The sequence below is a fragment of the Tamandua tetradactyla genome, chromosome 22, assembly GCF_023851605.1.
Source record: "Tamandua tetradactyla isolate mTamTet1 chromosome 22, mTamTet1.pri, whole genome shotgun sequence".
NCBI lineage: Eukaryota > Metazoa > Chordata > Mammalia > Pilosa > Myrmecophagidae > Tamandua > Tamandua tetradactyla.
This window is the reverse complement of record NC_135348.1, coordinates 22263892-22282529: the sequence shown is the minus strand read 5'-3', so window position 1 is coordinate 22282529 and position 18638 is coordinate 22263892. Positions and strand designations below refer to the sequence as shown.

General features: G+C 43.7%; 2 protein-coding genes across 5 annotated transcripts in view; one reads left to right on the top strand and one right to left on the bottom strand.

Annotated features, from left to right (window-relative positions):
* C22H4orf51 (chromosome 22 C4orf51 homolog) overlaps nt 1–15092 on the top strand; it is a 114535-nt gene extending 99443 nt beyond the window's left edge. Inside the window, exons 6-7 of one of the 2 annotated variants that reach the window (XR_013167475.1) lie at nt 12891–12997; nt 14530–15092. Coding sequence is in view for 1 of the 2 variants with exons in the window: in XM_077139901.1 (XP_076996016.1) it covers nt 14530–14556 (27 nt within the window). In the remaining variant the exon portion in view is untranslated. The remainder of the gene's footprint in view (nt 1–12890; nt 12998–14529) is intronic. The other variant, XM_077139901.1, reaches the window with a different exon arrangement.
* ZNF827 (zinc finger protein 827) overlaps nt 908–18638 on the bottom strand; it is a 171875-nt gene continuing 154144 nt past the window's right edge. Inside the window, exons 10-15 of one of the 3 annotated variants that reach the window (XM_077139895.1) lie at nt 18457–18628; nt 17200–17366; nt 8949–9140; nt 8502–8679; nt 6414–6446; nt 4782–4885 (exon numbers count right to left, since the gene is read on the bottom strand). In XM_077139895.1, the coding sequence (XP_076996010.1) occupies nt 6431–6446; nt 8502–8679; nt 8949–9140; nt 17200–17366; nt 18457–18628 (725 nt within the window). In that variant the 3' untranslated portion in view covers nt 4782–4885; nt 6414–6430. Of the gene's footprint in view, nt 4886–6413; nt 6447–6753; nt 6821–8501; nt 8680–8948; nt 9141–17199; nt 17367–18456; nt 18629–18638 lie in introns of all 3 variants that reach the window. The other 2 variants (XM_077139894.1, XM_077139893.1) reach the window with 2 other exon arrangements.

The following is an 18638-nucleotide window of genomic DNA, read 5'->3' as shown; positions in this document are numbered from 1 at the left end:
GCAAAGGATATTATAAGTGTACAAGTTGTGAACCAGGCAAAACATTGTTTTGCTGCTTTATATATTTTCATCAAGAACCAGATTCGTGGGGTGGTTCAGTGGTAGAATTCTCGCCTGCCATGTGGGAGACCCGGGTTGGAGTCCCGGCCCATGCACTTCCCACAAACAAACAAAAAAGCAAAACAAACAAATGAAAACCAAACAAAAACCAAAAAAAGAATTCAACAAATGGTGCTGCAATAAAGGATACTCACACGGAAAAAGGATGAAATGTGACCCCCGCCATACAGCATACACAGCAAAGAAAAAGGAAAAAAGGACCAGATGCATGGGGAAGAATGCAAATAGAAAGCTTTAAACAATGGATTTTTAAGCATATCGTTTTAACTGAGTGTGCTTTTCACCTCCCTTTTTGGACTCCATTTCTCTCTCTGGTACCTCCACTTAAATAGTGAACTATTACTTACATTTGGATAGACTATTATTCAGCTTGCAATGCATACTATTTTTTCCCCTCATTAAAATCTCAGTTGCCCAACTTCAAAGATACATGGAATTTATTCATTTGTCTCTTCTCCCCTCTGGCTATGGGGTCAATAGAATGAGGTCAAGCAGGGGAGGGAAAGGCTGGTGAAGTGCTGTAAATATCACTAATTTCAGAAAGGAGTTGCCTGCAATTGCACTGAATGATGGACATGCTTACAACTTAATGCTATTAACATATCAACAATTTGTGTTATAACCAGGGCTCTTAAAACTTGCATTTTATAAGGGTTATAATTAGTAGTGGACATTTCCTAAACCTGATTAAAATACACTGAAAAGGAAAAAAAAGCAGAACAAAGCAAGACAAATAAAACCCTAAGACAAACAAGTAGTCAAGGATGCCAACCAAGAAAGGAAAAAAAAAAAAAAACCAAGAGGATAGCCAACCTTTTTTTTTTTTTAATTAGAGTATATTATACTTCCAAACTGGATACACTAGAAATTGGCAATGCAACATAAGATGCAAAGGAATATACCAGTTACTGTCAAAATGACCCTGTACAGCCTTGTAATGCAAAAAAGCTTTATACAATACAAATTTTCAGTAATGTACACAAACCTTGACAGTATGATCATCTGAACATAATATGAGGCATTAAAAAAGGATAGAAGAAAGTGCTGAGAACTCTAACTGCATTACTACATGGAAAAATAAGCTAGCCTTCATCGAAGAATGCATAGTGAACACAGAATTGAAGTTAGTCGGTAGGCGAATTTCCCAAAGATGTTAGTGTTTTGCACGGAAAGGATATCTATGGAATACATCCTTCCCTGAGACTCAAGCTGCAAACCAAATTCAGGGATACATGTTGTCTAGGTGGAGTCTGAAAAATGCTGTATATTTTTTCTTTATTAATAACAATAATAATAATAATATAAAAAGTCAAACAAACTCCAAACACACCTTTTCTCACTCAGAAAACTTTTATAATTTACCAGAAAGATTGATGACTCTTTCCAAAGTGCTAAAAAAGTTGCCCAATTACATTAAGCATTACTAAGTCATTCAAATACAAGTTCAGTGGCAAGCAGTGTAATAATGCACGGCGTCTGAGCATTCAACGTCTCCATCCATCACCCCCTTTTGCTCTTAGGAAGTTTCATCCCTAGGATCTCCTATTGCACAAGTGGCATGCCATAAAACCCGGAGTCCTAATTGTCAAGGCCGCCCTTTCAGGTTTTTACCCTGCTTGGGTGCTTCTGTGTGATTCGCCTTTTCTCTGTGGGGTCACCGCAGTCCGCTTTTGCTGTCATCACTGAACTTGTACTTCTGAAAGCACATTATTAGCCTAGTGGCACATTCTCCATTATATGGGGATAAAGACATTACTTTACAAAAAAACCAAAAAAAAAAAACAAACAACACAACCATCTGTAAGCCCGGTTTGCTTGGAGTGTATCGTCCATAACTGCCTGTAGTGTTTTGAACGGAGACACTGGCGTGGCGAGGCTGGACAACGTTTTGAACATGGCTGAGGACGATGGTCTCTGTAGGAGAATGGCTGAGGGGGCGCAAGCGTCCTAGCTGGCTCCGTCTCCCTGCCCTGTGACATCTCCTTCGTGTAAACAGGCTCCCATCCACGGCTGGCTGGCGAGGGGAAGTGGCATCCACGGCTAGGTCTGGAGGATGGAGGATGGGCACCGAGGACAAAGGGGTGAGGCGGGCAGACAGTACAGTCTCCTGGCTTCCTGGTGAACTGTACTCATTTAGAGGGGGCTTTCCACTGACTAGAGGAGGAAAAAAGGAAGGATGCTTTTATCTCCCTCCCCGACGAGACAGATGAAAAAAAGAATCCCAATCCTAGGATAACACATGATGGAAAACAGCAACACAGTAAGAAAGCGTTCTTCCTGTACATCAGTTCTTCGATAGATAAATAATATATAGACTTCGATATTCCAAATTTCCCATTATTATACAAAGCACGTTTCTTCCTGCTCTTTCAGTCTGTTTCATACTGGAAATTCTGCTGTCTTAAAAATAAAAGGCAATTAACATATTCCGCCATAGATTTTATTTTTTTTTCTTTTTGAAATCACCCATTGCCTTTTAAGTTTAGCAAAGGGCCCCGCTTCCTGCTGCAATAAAGTGCTGCACTTAAGTTGCCATTTTAATGACCACAAAATAAGAGCTTTAAATATGTATAAAGTTAGCCTCCTAGCAGGTTACTTCTACCAGGCGTTAACAAAACGGGATACAGAATTACTAATAACGTGGAAGATGCCGCTATAGCCAGAGGATCTGCAGACACAATCGAAACTTCTCAGGGGCATACACCAGAACTGTAGGACTAAACAGCACCTTTTTTGTTGTTATGTGTCAAAGAGGTTGTGACTAAATTTTCAAACATAGAGTCTACTCATTCCATATAAAAGGTACATTTTCTCCCTTTCATTTTACTTTTTTTTTTCTGCAGAGGAGAAACAAAAACTAGTGCAAGACCAAAGCACTGTGCAAAACTGCCGCTTCTTTTTTTTTTTTTTTTAGTCTGAGCATTTATACCCAGAATTTATCCAAACCCTCTTTTAATCTCCTTGGCTAGATTTAGCAACCATAGTATCTTTCACTCAATTTTTTTTACCTGCTAATAAATGGTCACCACTGAATTGATACATCTTCTATATATATATATATATATCTATATATATATAATCTGCCCTTATAAAATGATGCAGTGCACACGTGTGTACCATGCACATCGTCTACGTGTGGACACACACACCTTTACGTTTTGTGATGTTATCCACAGCGCTGCGAGATATTTCTTCCAGAATGGTCACCGGCTTCCCGGCTTCTTCGTGACCAAAGAAGGTCTGAGCTTGAGGTTGCCAGCACTCTGTCTGAAACCTCAAGCAGCGCTGCTGATGTCTACCATTCCTTCATCAACTAAGCATCAGCCCCTAACCACTCTGTAGCCATAACATTGAGAGGGAAAGGTGTTCAAGGAGCCCAGGAAGAGACCGTAGTGGATGAACCACAACCCAGGAGGGAAAAGAATGTTCGTCGTGGTGAAAAAAGCCAGCACGAAGACAGTGCGAGAGACGTGACATGGCACAGGACACACGGCTTCCTCTTTTGGAATCCACCAACGCCCACGCACCCCATTCACCCGACAGAAAACAAAATGCACCGGTATATAATCTTACAAGTGCTGATTGCTATTAAGGACACTCTCTTTAGGGTTTAACAAGACAAAATTCCTTTGAGATAAAAGTATGGAGAAGGGGTGCGAGTGGGAGTGGGTGGCTGGGGAGGCATGCCTCTGAAGGTAGAAGTATGCAGTAGGTCACCTCTCTGAAGATTGAATAAAGCAGCTTTCATGTCAATGCAATAGGTATACACACAGAGCCAATCCTCTAGTCATTACTAAAGATATACAGTACACGTGTTTCAGACCCGTCGGGGGGTCTGTAGGTTTTGCAGCAACATACACCTGCTGGGGTTGTGTTTAAGTTTTGTGGGTTTTTTGTTTTGTTTTGTTTTGTCTCTTTGTTTTTGGTACAGAACACAGGCTGTCCTCAGACAGTCTCTGCTCTTTCTCTTAGTCCCAGATAGGCGAGGAAGGAGTGTTTGGGTGAGGGGATGCTGGGAGGCGCAGTCTGAGGTCGCGGAGGGTGGAATGTGAAATCCAAGTGGTTCTTGGGGTATAACATTGTCAAGGGAATGAGATGGGCAAAATCCGAGTTCCGATACTTGTCGAAGCGCAAGGGGGAGCCGTTGAAGGCCAAAGCCTTGAGTGCCAGGTTGGGCTCTGAGCCACCGCCGTGGGCAGCTGACAGAGCCACCGTCTGCAGAGCCTGGGAGGCGGACATGACAGACAGGGGAGACAAGAGATTCCGGGAGCTCCCGACGACCAGGAGTGGGGCCCCGGCGCCAGCTGGGTCCTTGGGGGCCGGACACAGGCCCTTCTTGTTCTCCTCAGGGCAGTCCCCACTCTGGTGCTTCTTGACGTGGCGGCTGAAGACGAAAGGGTGTGTGGTCTTGAACAGGCACTCTTCGCAGCTGAAGGTCTGGCGTGGGGCGTGCTTCAGCTTCTTGTGCAGGTTGAGATTGTCCTTGCGCTTGCAGCTGTAGCTGCACTGGTCACAGTGGAAGGGCCGCTCCCCGGTGTGGACGCGCACGTGCTCGATGAGCTTGTTGGCGGTCTTGGACAGGTAGCCGCACTGGTCGCACTTGTAGTGGTTGCCGAGGCGGTGCTCCCGGGTGTGCGTCTCCAGCTCCAGCTGGTTGGCCTTCACCGTCTGGCAGATGCGGCACTTGTACTCCATCTTGTAGTGGGTCTTGAGGTGGCACTCCATGGCGGCGGGGCGGTTGGTGGAATAAATGCAGAATGGGCACCTGCCGGGGGCGGGGGGGGGGGGGAGGGAAAGCAACGAGAGGGAGGTTCAGCTGGGGAGGGTCCGCGGCCACCGGGCTGCTCCCCGCCTCGCGCCGCCCTCCAAACTCCGAGGCCTGGCCTGCCCCTGCCCAGCCCGGCCCTGCCGCCTCTCGTGGGGGGCTAAGACGGCCCTCTTTGACTTTGCACCGCTGCCACTGCAGTCCCGGCTGAGGGGGCGCTCTGGGACCAGGCACCCTCAAAACCCGTTCTGGGACTCCTGGCTGGACAAGCCATCGCCAGCCCTCAGGAGGGGGAGCAGAGAAAGGGCGAGGAATAAATAAGCTGCCGCTCCCCTCCACCCCCCTTCCCGTGCCCTCGGAGCCCTCCCCACTCCCAACCGCACATGGCCGAGGTCTAAACCTCAGGACCTCCCCTCGAAACGGGAGCAACACAAAGAATCGACTTTTCATGCACCACACCAAGCACACGCAGAAAGGCTAAGAGGTTTTAAAGAACAGCTTATAGGGGGAGAGCTACCTCCAGCAAACAGAAAGTCAGGGGGCAGAGTCGTGCTTATTAAAGGGCTGTTAGGATGAGAAGGCCTCTGGGTGGGTGTCTCTGTGTAAAAGAGAGAGTGTGTGCATGCATGTGTGTGTGTGTGTGTGTGTGTGTGTGTGTGTACCCTTGCAAGGTCTATTTCTTAAAGCACTTGTTCTCCATCAGGAAAGGAGGATGAGTATTTATTATGTCCCGGGCATGGGGGAGAAGGAAGCACACCCGCCAGCCCATCTACTAACAGTTGGATAAGGAGCGAGGGAGACAACTGCTCTAAGGAGCTTGAAGACATTATTACTTATTACATCAAACACATAATGATCATCCAACAGGATCATAAATTTTCAGAGGGCAGGAGCGTATCTTCCATTTCTTCCGGGTTCTCTACAGTGCTTGGGAGAGCACATGGCACTCAGGAAATAGTGAGAAACTGAGTAGTCTCTACATGTAATTTAGGTAGATACTGGAAGGGCATATTTTAGTCCCAGATTCATCACCTGTTTGGGCTCTAGCTGGATACCCTGGGTCAGAGCCCAGGCCTGTCTGTGCCTCGGTTTCTCCCTCCTCTACGGTGAGGATACGCTGCCACCAACCCCACCCCGGCGGCCCAGAAGGGCTAGGAGGAGTGGTGAGGGAGTGTTGACAAAATCTGAGCTTCTCTCAGGTGGGAGCTGCCGTGCTCGAGTCAGTGGGCTGTATGAATACTGTACAGTGTTTGCTCTCTTTACAAAAAGAATGCAAATGCAAAGGTGGCTGTCTCTACTCGTCTTTGGCACCCGCAGGGCAGGGACCCAGAGTGGACTATCCCCTGAGGGTTTGGAGAGGTGTTCAGCAGAGTCCAACACACTCCAGTGCACCGGGCACTGCCTCCTCAGCGCCAAGCTCGCCTTCAGCCTTTGAACCTCAGCTCACAGAAGAGTGCACACGAGAGAAATATAAAGCCCATTCCCAGGTCAGGTGCACACACAACCCCTACGCCAAGCTGGGCCTTACCTAGAGGAGTCTGAAACTCACCACTGTCCTGAGCTACGGCAAAAGAAAAATAATAGTATAATCTTATTTGATCTGCATTATGAACAGGATATAGAGTACAAGCAGTTCCATCACAGAAAAGCAATCGAGACATCTGCAGTCTGTTTCACTTTAAGGACATTTCTGTGACCCACAGCTCAGGGTTTCTTTCACTGCTCAGGCAAAGTGCTAAGGGTTTTCCGTGCTCCCGTTACTTAGATTAAAGACACTCTCTCAGGCAAATTAATTCTCTGAAATGGCAAAGGAAAATGAAACGAAACAAAACAAAAAAAAAATAAAACAAAACAAAACAAAGACTCACTGTATAGCCAGAAGGCATTATCAATTTTTTCAAAGTATTCTTCTACTTGGCCATCCTAGAACATAAACTATTACACAGGGGATGATTAGCACTGCACGGGAAGTGTCTGTTCCAGCAAAAGCATCCGAGTTCATTGTGCATTCTCCCCGCAGGTTCAGAGGCTCGGGATTTCTTAGGTCTCTGAGGAAAGGCTACCACGGGCAGAGCCACGACTGGCAGGTGCCAAAAAGTGAATGCGTGTGACTGGGCTACCGGGGAGGCAATGAGCACTAGTCCAATCACAGGAAAAAAAAATATCTTTTTTTTTTTAAGTATACACAAATATTTAGAAAGGGACAGGGGGAACAAACCAAATCACATTCCCAATAAGCTCTAGCTAGGCATTTCCCTTTAACTGGGTTTCTTGGATTATACCCCCGCCCCCTTCACCATCTCCTTTCGGAAACCTTCCCTCTCCCACCTAAGTGCCCTTAAAAGTGGGGGAAAAAAAGGTGCTTTTCCCTTACTCTTCTGTCTAGACAAGTTTTTGAGGAGCACCCCCCTCCCCCCACTCCCCTGCCCCAACCCCAACCAGGCGGGAGCCCAGGGGAGCTGATCTTGTGCTGACCTGCCACGTGGCACCCCAGGGTCCTTGTGGGGCTGTCCCCATCCATCAGGAGGGCCCTGCCACCTCCCTGGCAGGTTGGGAGTGTCAAAGATGAAAGTGTTTTAAAACAAAAGCCTCCCCCACCCCGGTATTAAATACAATGTAATTTTCCATTCGTTTAATGACATTATCGTTTTAGCTACAAATTAAGAATTATGCCTTGAAGATAGCATTATGTGTCTTTCTGTGCCTGATGACATGTGATTCTTTCTCTTTACTAGACACTACGGGTCCTGTGATCGGGGATTCTGATTTCTGAATCACTGAGAAGATTAAATTCTAATCGTGCTAGGACATATATTTCCTGAGGGTGGGAATTGTGTTTTATTCCTCGTTTGCCCTTTAGCACCTATTATCACACCAGGCATGCGTTAAGTTTGATAATAACTGACTGGTCTCACTGGGGACCAGTTGGCCACTTGCAAATATTGGTTAATGATGATGTGCATTGTTGAGGTCTTTGGAACCTGGGAATAGCGTGTGGCTGGAAGTGTCAGATCTCGTGAAGGCTAAATCAAGGAGATCCCAATGACAGGACCTGGGAACATATAAGAAATACATACAGGGAGATACGAGGCACATGATCTTTGCATGAACATGTTGCCTCCTGCCTGTTTCAACTGCCAATGCTCTGATTTTTGTGGTGGGGTGAAGACGGGGTTCTGTGGCTGTAATGCTTATTTAAAAGACATAGGGCAAATTACCTAAAAAAAGAGGGCAGTGAATTGCAGTGACAGTGTAATGATTTACACGTGGGGACATTAACCCTTGGGTCCATTCAAATGAAATTGGACCAAAACTCCAGCAGTGTAGGATGATTCTATGCTTTTAGGCTGAGCTGATCCAACACATCTTCTTCCCTTCCCTGAATCCCAGGTTACCTGTGAAAAGGATTCTCCCACTGAGAACTTCCACTGACGCCCTGGGGGACAGGTCTAATCCATATCCAGCTAAAGGTAGCAGAGGTGCCTGACTGTCTCCCCTTACACCAAGCTCCCCATCTCCAAGGCCCCCAAACCTTCAGGGGAGGGGACGGGAACAGGGACAGGGAAAGGGTGTTTAATAACAACACAGTAAAAGGTTATGTACTTGCTTTCCTTACTTGAGCCCACCGGTGGGGACAGTGTGGCATTTCTTATGCTCCAGCAGCTGTTCGGGGGTCTTCATGAACTTGTGGCACACGTCACACTCAAACATCCGGGTGATGAGGTGTATCTGCAGATGGCGCTCAAACATGTTCTTCGTCTTGCAGACAAAGTTGCAAAAAACGCATTCGAACCCTGAAAGGACCGAAGCTGGGTGTAGAGGTGCATGGGGCAGAGGAATCTCCTACCCACTTCTACCCTCTCGGCTATTTCCTCCCCCTGCCTGCCCCCCTCCAGCCACCATCGCCTGCATCTCCACACTGAAAGGAACTGAACGTAAAGCTGCAGAGTCAATGTCACCCTCCCCACACTTCCAACCCACATCTGGATATAGGGCTTATTCTCAAAACCGGGTCACCCGAGAGTAGGGCGGTTGAGCAGGCCATAGCCACCTCCTCCCTTACCTTTCTCTGGCTTGTCCTCACTATTCAGTGAAGACTGGTTCCCAGGCACGACCGAGATGACGAGCAGGTTGCCCCCGACCTTGTTTTTCTGGGAGCTGTCTGAATCGTCTTTGCTGTTGGCCGAATCACTCAGAGCTGAGAGGGAGGATGAAGAGGGGCTATTGGATTCGCTGGGGGTCTTCCTGTCTTCCCCTAAAGGAAAAAAGATAACCCAGGTCTGCTTACTCCAGAGACGAAATCCACCGGATGGGGGGAGTGGGTGGGTGTCCTTCAGGGAGCACCGGCTGAGGTTCCCAGTTCCTCCACGGCACCCACGGGGATCCCAGATCCCAGTGCACCCACAGAGACGACACTCATGGTATCTGGGGCCAAGAGCGGGCAGGAATTCATTCAACAAATGTTTACTGAGAACTTACAACAATAATAATAAAAGGAAAATAATAGTTAAAATGTTCTGAGCATGTGACCAACTCCCAGGAACTGTATGAATGCTTTCAATGCATCACCTCATCGTATCTTCCTAAGCCATGAGGCACCACTATTAGCATCCCTATGTTTGTTTGTTTGTTTAACATGGGCAGGCACTGGGAATCGAATCCGGGTCTCCAGGATGGCAGGTAAGAACTCTGCCTCTGAGTACTGTTGCCCACCTTATCGTCCCTACTTTATATGAGGGAATGGAGGTGCTGAGATGCTAACCTGGCCTAGTCACATGGCCAGGAAGTGGTGAAGTACTCATTTGAGCCCAGCTGAGCCCACGTTCTTCATCAGTGCAGATGGACTGAACTGTTCCCTCTAACTTCAAAGCCAGGAGTAAACAAGTCAACAGCCCATTAAAATCCAGTGTGAGGAGAGTTCTGCTTCTGCCCGAGATGGAATATCAGGGATTGGACTTACCCTCCCTACCCAAACAATGAAAAGAATCAGACCTGATATACCAAATAATGGTTTTCACAACGCTGGACATTAGGCAATGAAGAATGATCCCTCAGAGACAGGAAGCAACAAAAGAGGTGAGTCCTGGGACTGCCCAGTTTACCGCCTTGAGAAGTTTTCTAGGGAGGGGGAACCCAGGTGGAGTCCAGCAGATTCCCTGAGCTGAAGACATAGAGCTGAGGGTCTGGGGAAACAACACGGCTAGATTTTGCAGGACAGAGTACCAGAGAGAAGAGAGCAGCACAGAGAAAGAACTCCAGAGACCTATAGAAGGTCCCCTTGAGTATTCAGCAGAGTACAGATCAGAACACACATATGTTGAAATTACCAAAGTCTAGGAATAAATCCAAATTAATGGCTTAGAAAACAGTCCCTGGCATTTACATAGGGCTGGAAACAGTCTCTGTTTCCATTAGCCAAATTGGAAAAACTCATAATTCATGAGGCATTGGCTAGAAAACCCAGGAAGATCTTTTAGAAGTGGGTACTTATTAGCCCAAGTTGGAGCATTGCTCTGGCCCTTCCTAACAAATCATAAAATTATTAAAAACACAAACGTTTCATGAAAGGATCTACATTCCCAAGCTGCTTAACTGCATCCTAGAACAAAGGTAAAGAATATTTATAGGAATGAAAAATATCTAGCAACTGATGAGGTAAAATGACAATGTCTGACATCCAAGCAAACGTTATTGGGCACACAAAGAAGCAAGAAAACACATCCCAAAATGTAGACAATACTTAACTAATCAAAGCCATTCCCAAATTGACATAGATGTTGGACTTTGCACACAAGGACATTAAAAAGTTATAACTGTACTCCAAATGTTCAAAAAGTTAAGTAGACACCCACAGAAGATATATTAAAAAAGACCCAGATCAGATTTCTATAGATGAAAATAACAACACCTGGGATGAAAAAATACACTGAGTGAGATTACCAACAGATTAGATATGGTAGAAGAAAAGATGAGTGAAATTAAAGATAATAGCAATGGAAATTACCTAAAATGAAACAGATAAAAGAATCCCACCAAAAGAAAAGAGGATCAGTGCGTTGTAGGACATCTTCAGTCAGTTCAATATAAGTTTAATCGAAGTATCTGGGAATGGCAGGGTAGAAAAGCTATTTGAAACGGTAAAAAATTTCCAAGTTTGAGGAAAACTGTAAAACACATAGATCCGAGAATCTTAATGAATCCCCTGCACAAGAAACACAAAGAAAATAATGACAACAAGAGACATCATAATACAATTGTTCAAAATTGGTGATAAAGGGAAATCTTAAAAGTAGCCAAAGAGAAAAAGACACATGTGCATAGGAGCAAAGAAAAGGCCAACAGCAGATTTCTCATTAGAAACAATACGAGTGATAAGACAATGGAGCACATCTTCAAAGTACTGAAAGAAAAAGGTGTCAAACTGAAATTCTGTATTCAGTGAAAACAGCTTTCCAAAATGAGGGCAAAATTTAAAAAATCTGAAAATCACTCAGCAGATCTGCATTATAAGAAATCTTAAAAGAAGTCTTTAGGCAGATAGAAAGTGACACCTGATATAAACATGGATCTACAAGCAAAAAAATGAACAGCAGATGAAGTGATAACTACAGGGGGAATGTATGATTTTTATGATCACTTGAACCTCTTTAAAAGACATCAAACAAAAGTAACTTTGCATCTATGAAAATAACAATGTACTGCAGAATTTATAACACATAAATAAAATATATGACAACAATAGCGTAAAAACCATGAGGGGAGATATGGAAGTATAATATGGTAAGGTTCTCATGCTACATGTGAAGTGGTACAGCATCACTTGAAGCCATACTGTGATAAAATCATATATTATAAACCATCAAAACAACTGGAGAGCTATACCAAGATCATGGGGCAAAAGACTCAATGTTGTTAAGAGGACAATTCTCCCCAAACTGAGGGGTAGAACCCCCTGTGGACTAAGTTAGGTTAGAAGATATAGGGAGACTGTTCTTTCAGTTCCTTCCAAATAACCTGAGCATCCTAGTGATAGTAAACTCTAGGAACTAACATTTTTTTGGAGATTGAAAAACAAATCGTGGGCAGGCCATGGTGGCTCACGGGTGGACCATGGTGTCTCAGCAGGCAGAGTTCTTGCCTGCCATGCCGGGGACCCAGGCTCGATTCCCGGTGCCTGCCCGTGCAGAAAAAATAAAAAATAAAAAAATAATCATACACTGAAAGTAGGCGTAAAAAGTTTGGAAACAAACAAAGTTATCATACTGGGTTGTACCTACGGTGTGGAATTTTTGGCATTGCATTTGTGTTTTTTATTTGGCATTCAAATTTTTCTACAGTGATGAAGCATTACTTGTGCAATTAAAAAAGCTTTCAAAAAGAATACGGAAAAAAATACATACTGCTTATAATATTCTCAAATCCTGTTCCTATCAGGACTGCATTTATGACCAGGGTAGACAACTCTTACTTCAGTTCACAATTTTTCAAATCTTCTTCCTATAAGAATCAAACTAGGTTTCTGGGCAGAGAGCACGTCACTCCACACATGAGGAGGGAGGAAATATACTTTTATGATGGTCCTCTCTTGAGACAACGAAACTATGCTAAAGTTAGTACCATAATAAAAGTTAGTACCTTTATCTAAATATTTAACCAGTTTAGTCACATTTTGTAGACAAAAGGGACATTTTTAGCTAGAGGCCTGAATCCCTACTATTGCTTCCCCAAATCCATCTTCTAAGATTCGTCTTACCAGGAAGATAATATGTGATTATTTTAAATCAGTTTTCAGCATTAAGACACATTAATTTTAACTGCTGTCTTTAAGAACAGATTCAAGTGCCCTCAGCATTAAGGTACTGGGCAGAGCCACCTAAATTAGTAAATTTATATATGCATTCTATAATACAGCACGGAAAAATAGCCTAGTTTGCTCAATTTGTAATCCTTAGCTCAAACAGCCTTCTGTGCGTTCTAGCCTTGTTTTCTTTTGCTGTATCTGTAGGGAGTGAGCCAGGGGCGCCTTACCAACTAAATTCAAGGCTGACTCATTGAAGCGGCCGTTGACCTGCAGCATCACAGAGATTCTTGGTGAAGGACACCTGTGCACAGGTAATGAATGCGTCCTCATGCATTAGGATAGCCAGTGGATGAAAACTTTTTTCAAAAAGCTAGGTATTTCATAATTTGAAATGAAGAAATTGAAACCATAAGAAAAATCACCAATCATCTTACTGTCTCAGTACAAACACCATTATATTTTGGCGTGCTTCTTTTCATTTTTAAAAATGTATCTATTTTTAATTGTTCCCATTACTTGCACAGAGGTTTAGAATAAGGACTTGAGTTGCAGGATGCCTGGGTTTGAATTGCACCTTGGACAAGGTACAGGACTGTGCCTCAGTTACCTCATCTCTATAATGGGTACAATATCAGCACCTGCCTTATATGGTTGCGAGGATTAAATGAGTTTTATATGTAAAGCACCACGAATAATACCTGTTACATGGCAAGCATTATAGAAGAATATATTATTATCGTTACCAGCATTGTGTATTTTTCCATGCTGTTTTATGTACTATGTGCCTGGCACATAGGTGACACTTAAAAATATTTATGAAGTAATCTTTTTAAATGATAGTACTATTTCCACGGATTGGGCTTATCATACTCTATTAAATATTTCCTTAAAAGTAAATTTTAAGTTAAAATTAATATAGTACGGGTTGAAATATTTTCCCTATGGGTTAATTATTTGAAGTGGGACTACTGGGTCAAAGGATATATTACATTTTGAAGATTTTTGGTATATACTGCCCAATTAGTTTCCAAAATGTTTCTATCATTTTGCAAAGACACAGCAACCTATGAGTATCAGTACCATCTCAGCAACAGTGGATAATACAATAAAACGTTCTCCTAATAGGCGAAATGTATGCCACTCTTCGAATTTTAATTCTATTGCTAGTGGGATCGAATATTTTTCCTTATGCTTTGTGATTACTATGAACTGACTATTCATACTCTGCAAATTCTTCAGTTACAGGCCTGAAATTTTTCTTACCAAGCTATACAAATTTCTATGTAGTAATAACAAAAGGTAATAAATACCTTTTATCATTTTTACAAACATTTTTCAGACTTTTTTGTTTTTGTTTTTCTTCTCTTTTTTTTTGGCAGATGATTTTTTAATGTATCAAATCTCTCAATCTTTTCCTTTATGATTTCTTATACCACTTAAGATTTTACAAATTCTCACTCTATCATGTTGAGAAAATTCTATTTTCTTCTAGCTTTTTCTGGGGCTGATTGTTAACAGGGATTCTGTAATTCACCTAGAACTTATTTTGGTGTTCATGTGAGATGAAATATATATATATATATATTTTTTTTTTTTTTTTTTTTTACATGGGCAGGCACCGGGAATCGTACCTGGGTCCTCGGGCATGGCAGGCAAGCATTCTTACCCGCTGAGGCACCATGGCCCGCCCAAGAGATGAAATATTAATGATCATATTTTCCAAATAGCTATTCAAATTTCTCAATGCCATCCATAGCAACATTTAAAAAATGCAGCAAAGTTAGCACTGAAGAATTCGCAAGTACCAGGGGGACTAACTCTCCTTTTCTGATGTTCTTTGCAGGGACAAGGAGTGGGAGAAAGGGGATAAGGAGGGACCACTAGGAAGAAATACCTAAACAGAGGACAGCTCTTCAGCCACCTTAGCACTCCATTCACCACTGCATCCCGGTTAAGAGTGACCAGAAGCAAGCCTGAGGAAAGCTGTGAATTAAGTGGGAGTCTAAATAAAAATTTTCTGTGACAATTAAAGAACATACTGCAGATCACAACTTCACGTAGGTAACAAGAAAGCACTGCAGATTTTTAGAGTACTCAAGTCAAAGAAAAGGACAACGGTAGAACCAGAGAAGTTAAACGAGTTCCTGCGTTCACAGTGCTACTGATGGGAACACTAGGTCCAGCACCCAGATCTAGAATTTACTGTGTGTTTTCCTCCACATCAAGTAATGCCTTCCACACAGATTATGTAGATATGTTAATATACTCTAAGTTTTAAGGCCAGGGCCATGTCTGAGTAACATGTGGGTAGACGAGCTTGCACACATAAGGTCATCCATTGAATGGACATCTCTTTGCTCACACTGTGCACTACTGTTTTATGTGCTGGAGGAACAGCAGTGACTTAGCTGAGCTCCTTGTTCTTGGAAATATATACTGTTATATGCATTATATAGGATATAAATATTGCTTTATATCTCATAACTCTGCAATAATTCAGCTCATTAACTTATTTAGAATGCTATATTTTGGGTCAAATTCAAACACTAACATCAACTAAACACAGGAAACCCTTGCTGTGAGACTATGAACTTATAACAGCAATCAGCAAACTGTAGTGCTTAGGCCAAACCTGGCTTTCTGTTTTCATAAATCAAGTTTTATTCGAACACTGCCATGCCTATTCATGCACACGTTGTCTCTGGATACTGCATGATACTATGTGAAGTTTAGTATTTGTACAGAAACTGTATGACTCAAAAGTCCAAAATACTTACTATTTGGCACTTAAAAAAAGTTTGCCAACCTCTGGCTTATAAAATAGGTTCTGACCACATTCCCTAATAACATTAAAGGTTCTACTGCATTAAAGAGAAACTTCTTAAATGCATTTGACCCTTGGATCTTTATACTAACAAACTAGAACTTTCTTTCCAGCTAGACAAGGAGCTAAGTCACCTCAGAGAGAATAGGTTCTTTGCTGTGTTCGCTGTGGCAATCAGGAGGTGAGTGTGTATTAGTTGTTAGTAAATTTGAAGTTTCCAGAGATGACAATTAGGTTTAAGTCATTATGCTTTCTATGGTTTCCTTAAAGTAGGAGGTAGAGAGGGTGATGCAGCTGGGAGAGGAGGAAGGAATGTTTTTCCTTGGAGCAGAGGTTTAGAGGAATAGGGGATGTAATAGAAAGGAAAAAAAAAAAGAATGCCTGAAAAGTGAGTGGAAATGGAAGAGAACCTGGCCTTTTCCTCTATTAGCCACTCCAGGAATGTTGAATTTAATTTGTCTTCAATGTGCATTTCCCAGCTCACCTGCTGCCCCCGGTGCTAATGTGGTTACAGCCAGACATCTGACTGCAGGCACGGCACCTTCTCACTCAGCGTGATGGCTCTCCACAGACCTCCAAGTCATATCTGCTCAATTTACCGACAAAAACAAGCTCTTATTGCTGTTGGCACCGTGGAGCCAAAGCGGCCAGCAAAACCCAGATAAATCTTCTGGGCTCTGTGTGTCGTAGCACAACTGTCAGGGAAATTCCCCTTCCGGAACCCTTCAAGCAGGGATGATGGGAGGGGCTGACCCAACCCCGGGGCTGGCCATCAGCTCTGCATGGGGAGGCTCGGTGAAGGCAGTGGAGCTCTCCTCATCCCAGCCTAATGACTCCATGCTGGGGTCATTTGTAACCATCACTTGCGAGAGTATAATGGCAACGTGAATCAAAATGTTAACATCGTAGAATGGCCAAGAGTCTCAAGTGAAAGGAGGGCGCTGACAAAGTCTTGGCTACAGCCTAGAGAATGATCCAATTGTTTAAGGAGAACCTGGTTTTCTTGGCCCCGGAACTGATGTGCCATGCATCATTTTGCAGGGGGTCAGGGTTGCAGTTTTACAGGACAGGAACTCAGGGCACAGAGCCCTGGAAAAGAAAAAGAGGAAGTTCCAAACTGCTATTAAATGGTCAGTGTGCCCGGGGATTGTCAGAACAGCAATGATACAGAAAAATAGGCTCTGGAGTAGAAGCTGTTCTGGTCCGAGCATCTGCAGTCACATCTTAGTTGTGAGACCTGGAAGAAATGACCTCACTTCTGCTACGACCTTGGTTTCTCCCCCTGCATAGTGGGATATAATAGTCTTTACCTTAGAAAGCTGTCATTAGGCTTAAATGAGATATAGCACATAAAGGCACAAGGCTGGGACACAGCAAGAGTTTCACAAGCATTGCTTATAACAATGAGGAAGAGGACCATGTTGTAGAACCAACAAACGGCTCAGCACCTCTCAACTGCATCTGTGCCTATGAGTCTTTCAGATTAGCAAGGTACGACCTGGGCCTGGCAATGGCTTTATGTCTAAAAGGAAACACAGTGCACCTACCCTGGGAAAGCCCTTTCTTCCAAGGAAGGAAATGTATGTCAATGTCTCATGTAGATGAGAGGCCCAGGCACTCTTAAAGTGCTGCAGAGGATGGAGGAGAGAAGGGAGAGATGGGCCTAGAGGAATGGCCAGGAATGGTCACCTGTGTGTTTGGTGCCAATATGAGCCTTTATCTCTGCTTCCTCCATGGTGACGAAGTCGCAGGCAGTGCAGCAGATCGAAAACATCCACTGCTCCTTGTCTACGTGCAGTGACATGTGGCTGACAAACTGGACATTGAGCTCAGTCTCAAATCCACACACATGACAACTATTTGAGAGAAGGAAAGAAAAGAGGGGTGGGGAGAACAGTATTAAATGCTCCTAAATGTGGGCTACCCATTTATAAGTGGTACACACAGACAACCAGAATTTTATAAACATTTTTTCTGCCTACAAAATGGCTCTGCATTAGAAAATTCATCTGCTCGCTGGTATGCCTCTGAAGTGGTCACCATGCCAAACAGATTAAGTGCCGGCATAATGTGACAATCCCATACATGCTATAATGATGCTAAATAATCATAAAGTTAATTAAAAACTACAGATTCCAGATGTTGCACATCACCTCACTGATTCCACTGGGCAAAGAGATGCAGTGCGGCCATGCCAAGATGCTTAGTGGTGCTGGTACATGGATAAACCCAGAGAGTATGTTTGCCCCACCAGGTCTCTCTCTGGTTCTGGAAACCTTCCCGTGTAGGAACGAAAGCATCCTCAGATTGCTGTACCGCACTCGAGCAAGAGCCAGCCACATCTGTGACAATACCTGATGGGATCCCCCCCTTCCACGGAAACATTTCATGCAAAAGCAAGTCTCCACCAAACTGTATGGTGTATCTCTAAGGCAAGATTTGGGAGAGAGCCTGAACCTTGGGATTTTATAAGACCTAAACTGAATACTGACTCATGGTTGAATATGGAAGAAAAAAATGAAAACTCCAGGTACTAAAGGACAACACAGCCAAGGGAAGATATGAAATGCTTTCTGGGGTATTTCCTTAGCATTCTTATTTTTCCTACCTACAAGTCTGAGGAAGCAGACAGGTGCTGAGTTACAAAGCTGAGAGCTCGCCAGCTGAACAGATCTAAACACTAATAATCTCCAGCATGCTGCCACCCCAGAGAGCCATCTCCAAGACCATTTCTCTTTCAATTAATTCTACTAGGGCCACCTAAGCCAAAAGAGGAGTCAGGGCAACTATAGGGTTCAATTTAAGCAAAGAAAATATTAAAAATGAAGGTCAGCATCATGATTGAGAAAAAGGACCTTGTTAACATATGTTCCCAGCAGACAGGTAGAGGGTTTTCAAGCAAGCAGTTTGAGAAATCTGGACTAGAGCATTCCATCCACAACTCACCTGTAATAATAAGGGTGTTTCTTCCCATCACTGCCTTCAGAGGTGACGGCGCTGACAATGTCCTCGGTGTCAGTACTCACCAGCTTCACAGAATGGACAGTCAAGTGCTGGTTCAGGTTTGCACGGCACTTAGCAGCATAGGGGCACAAATGGCATTTGTATTTTCTTTCCTCTGGGGGAGA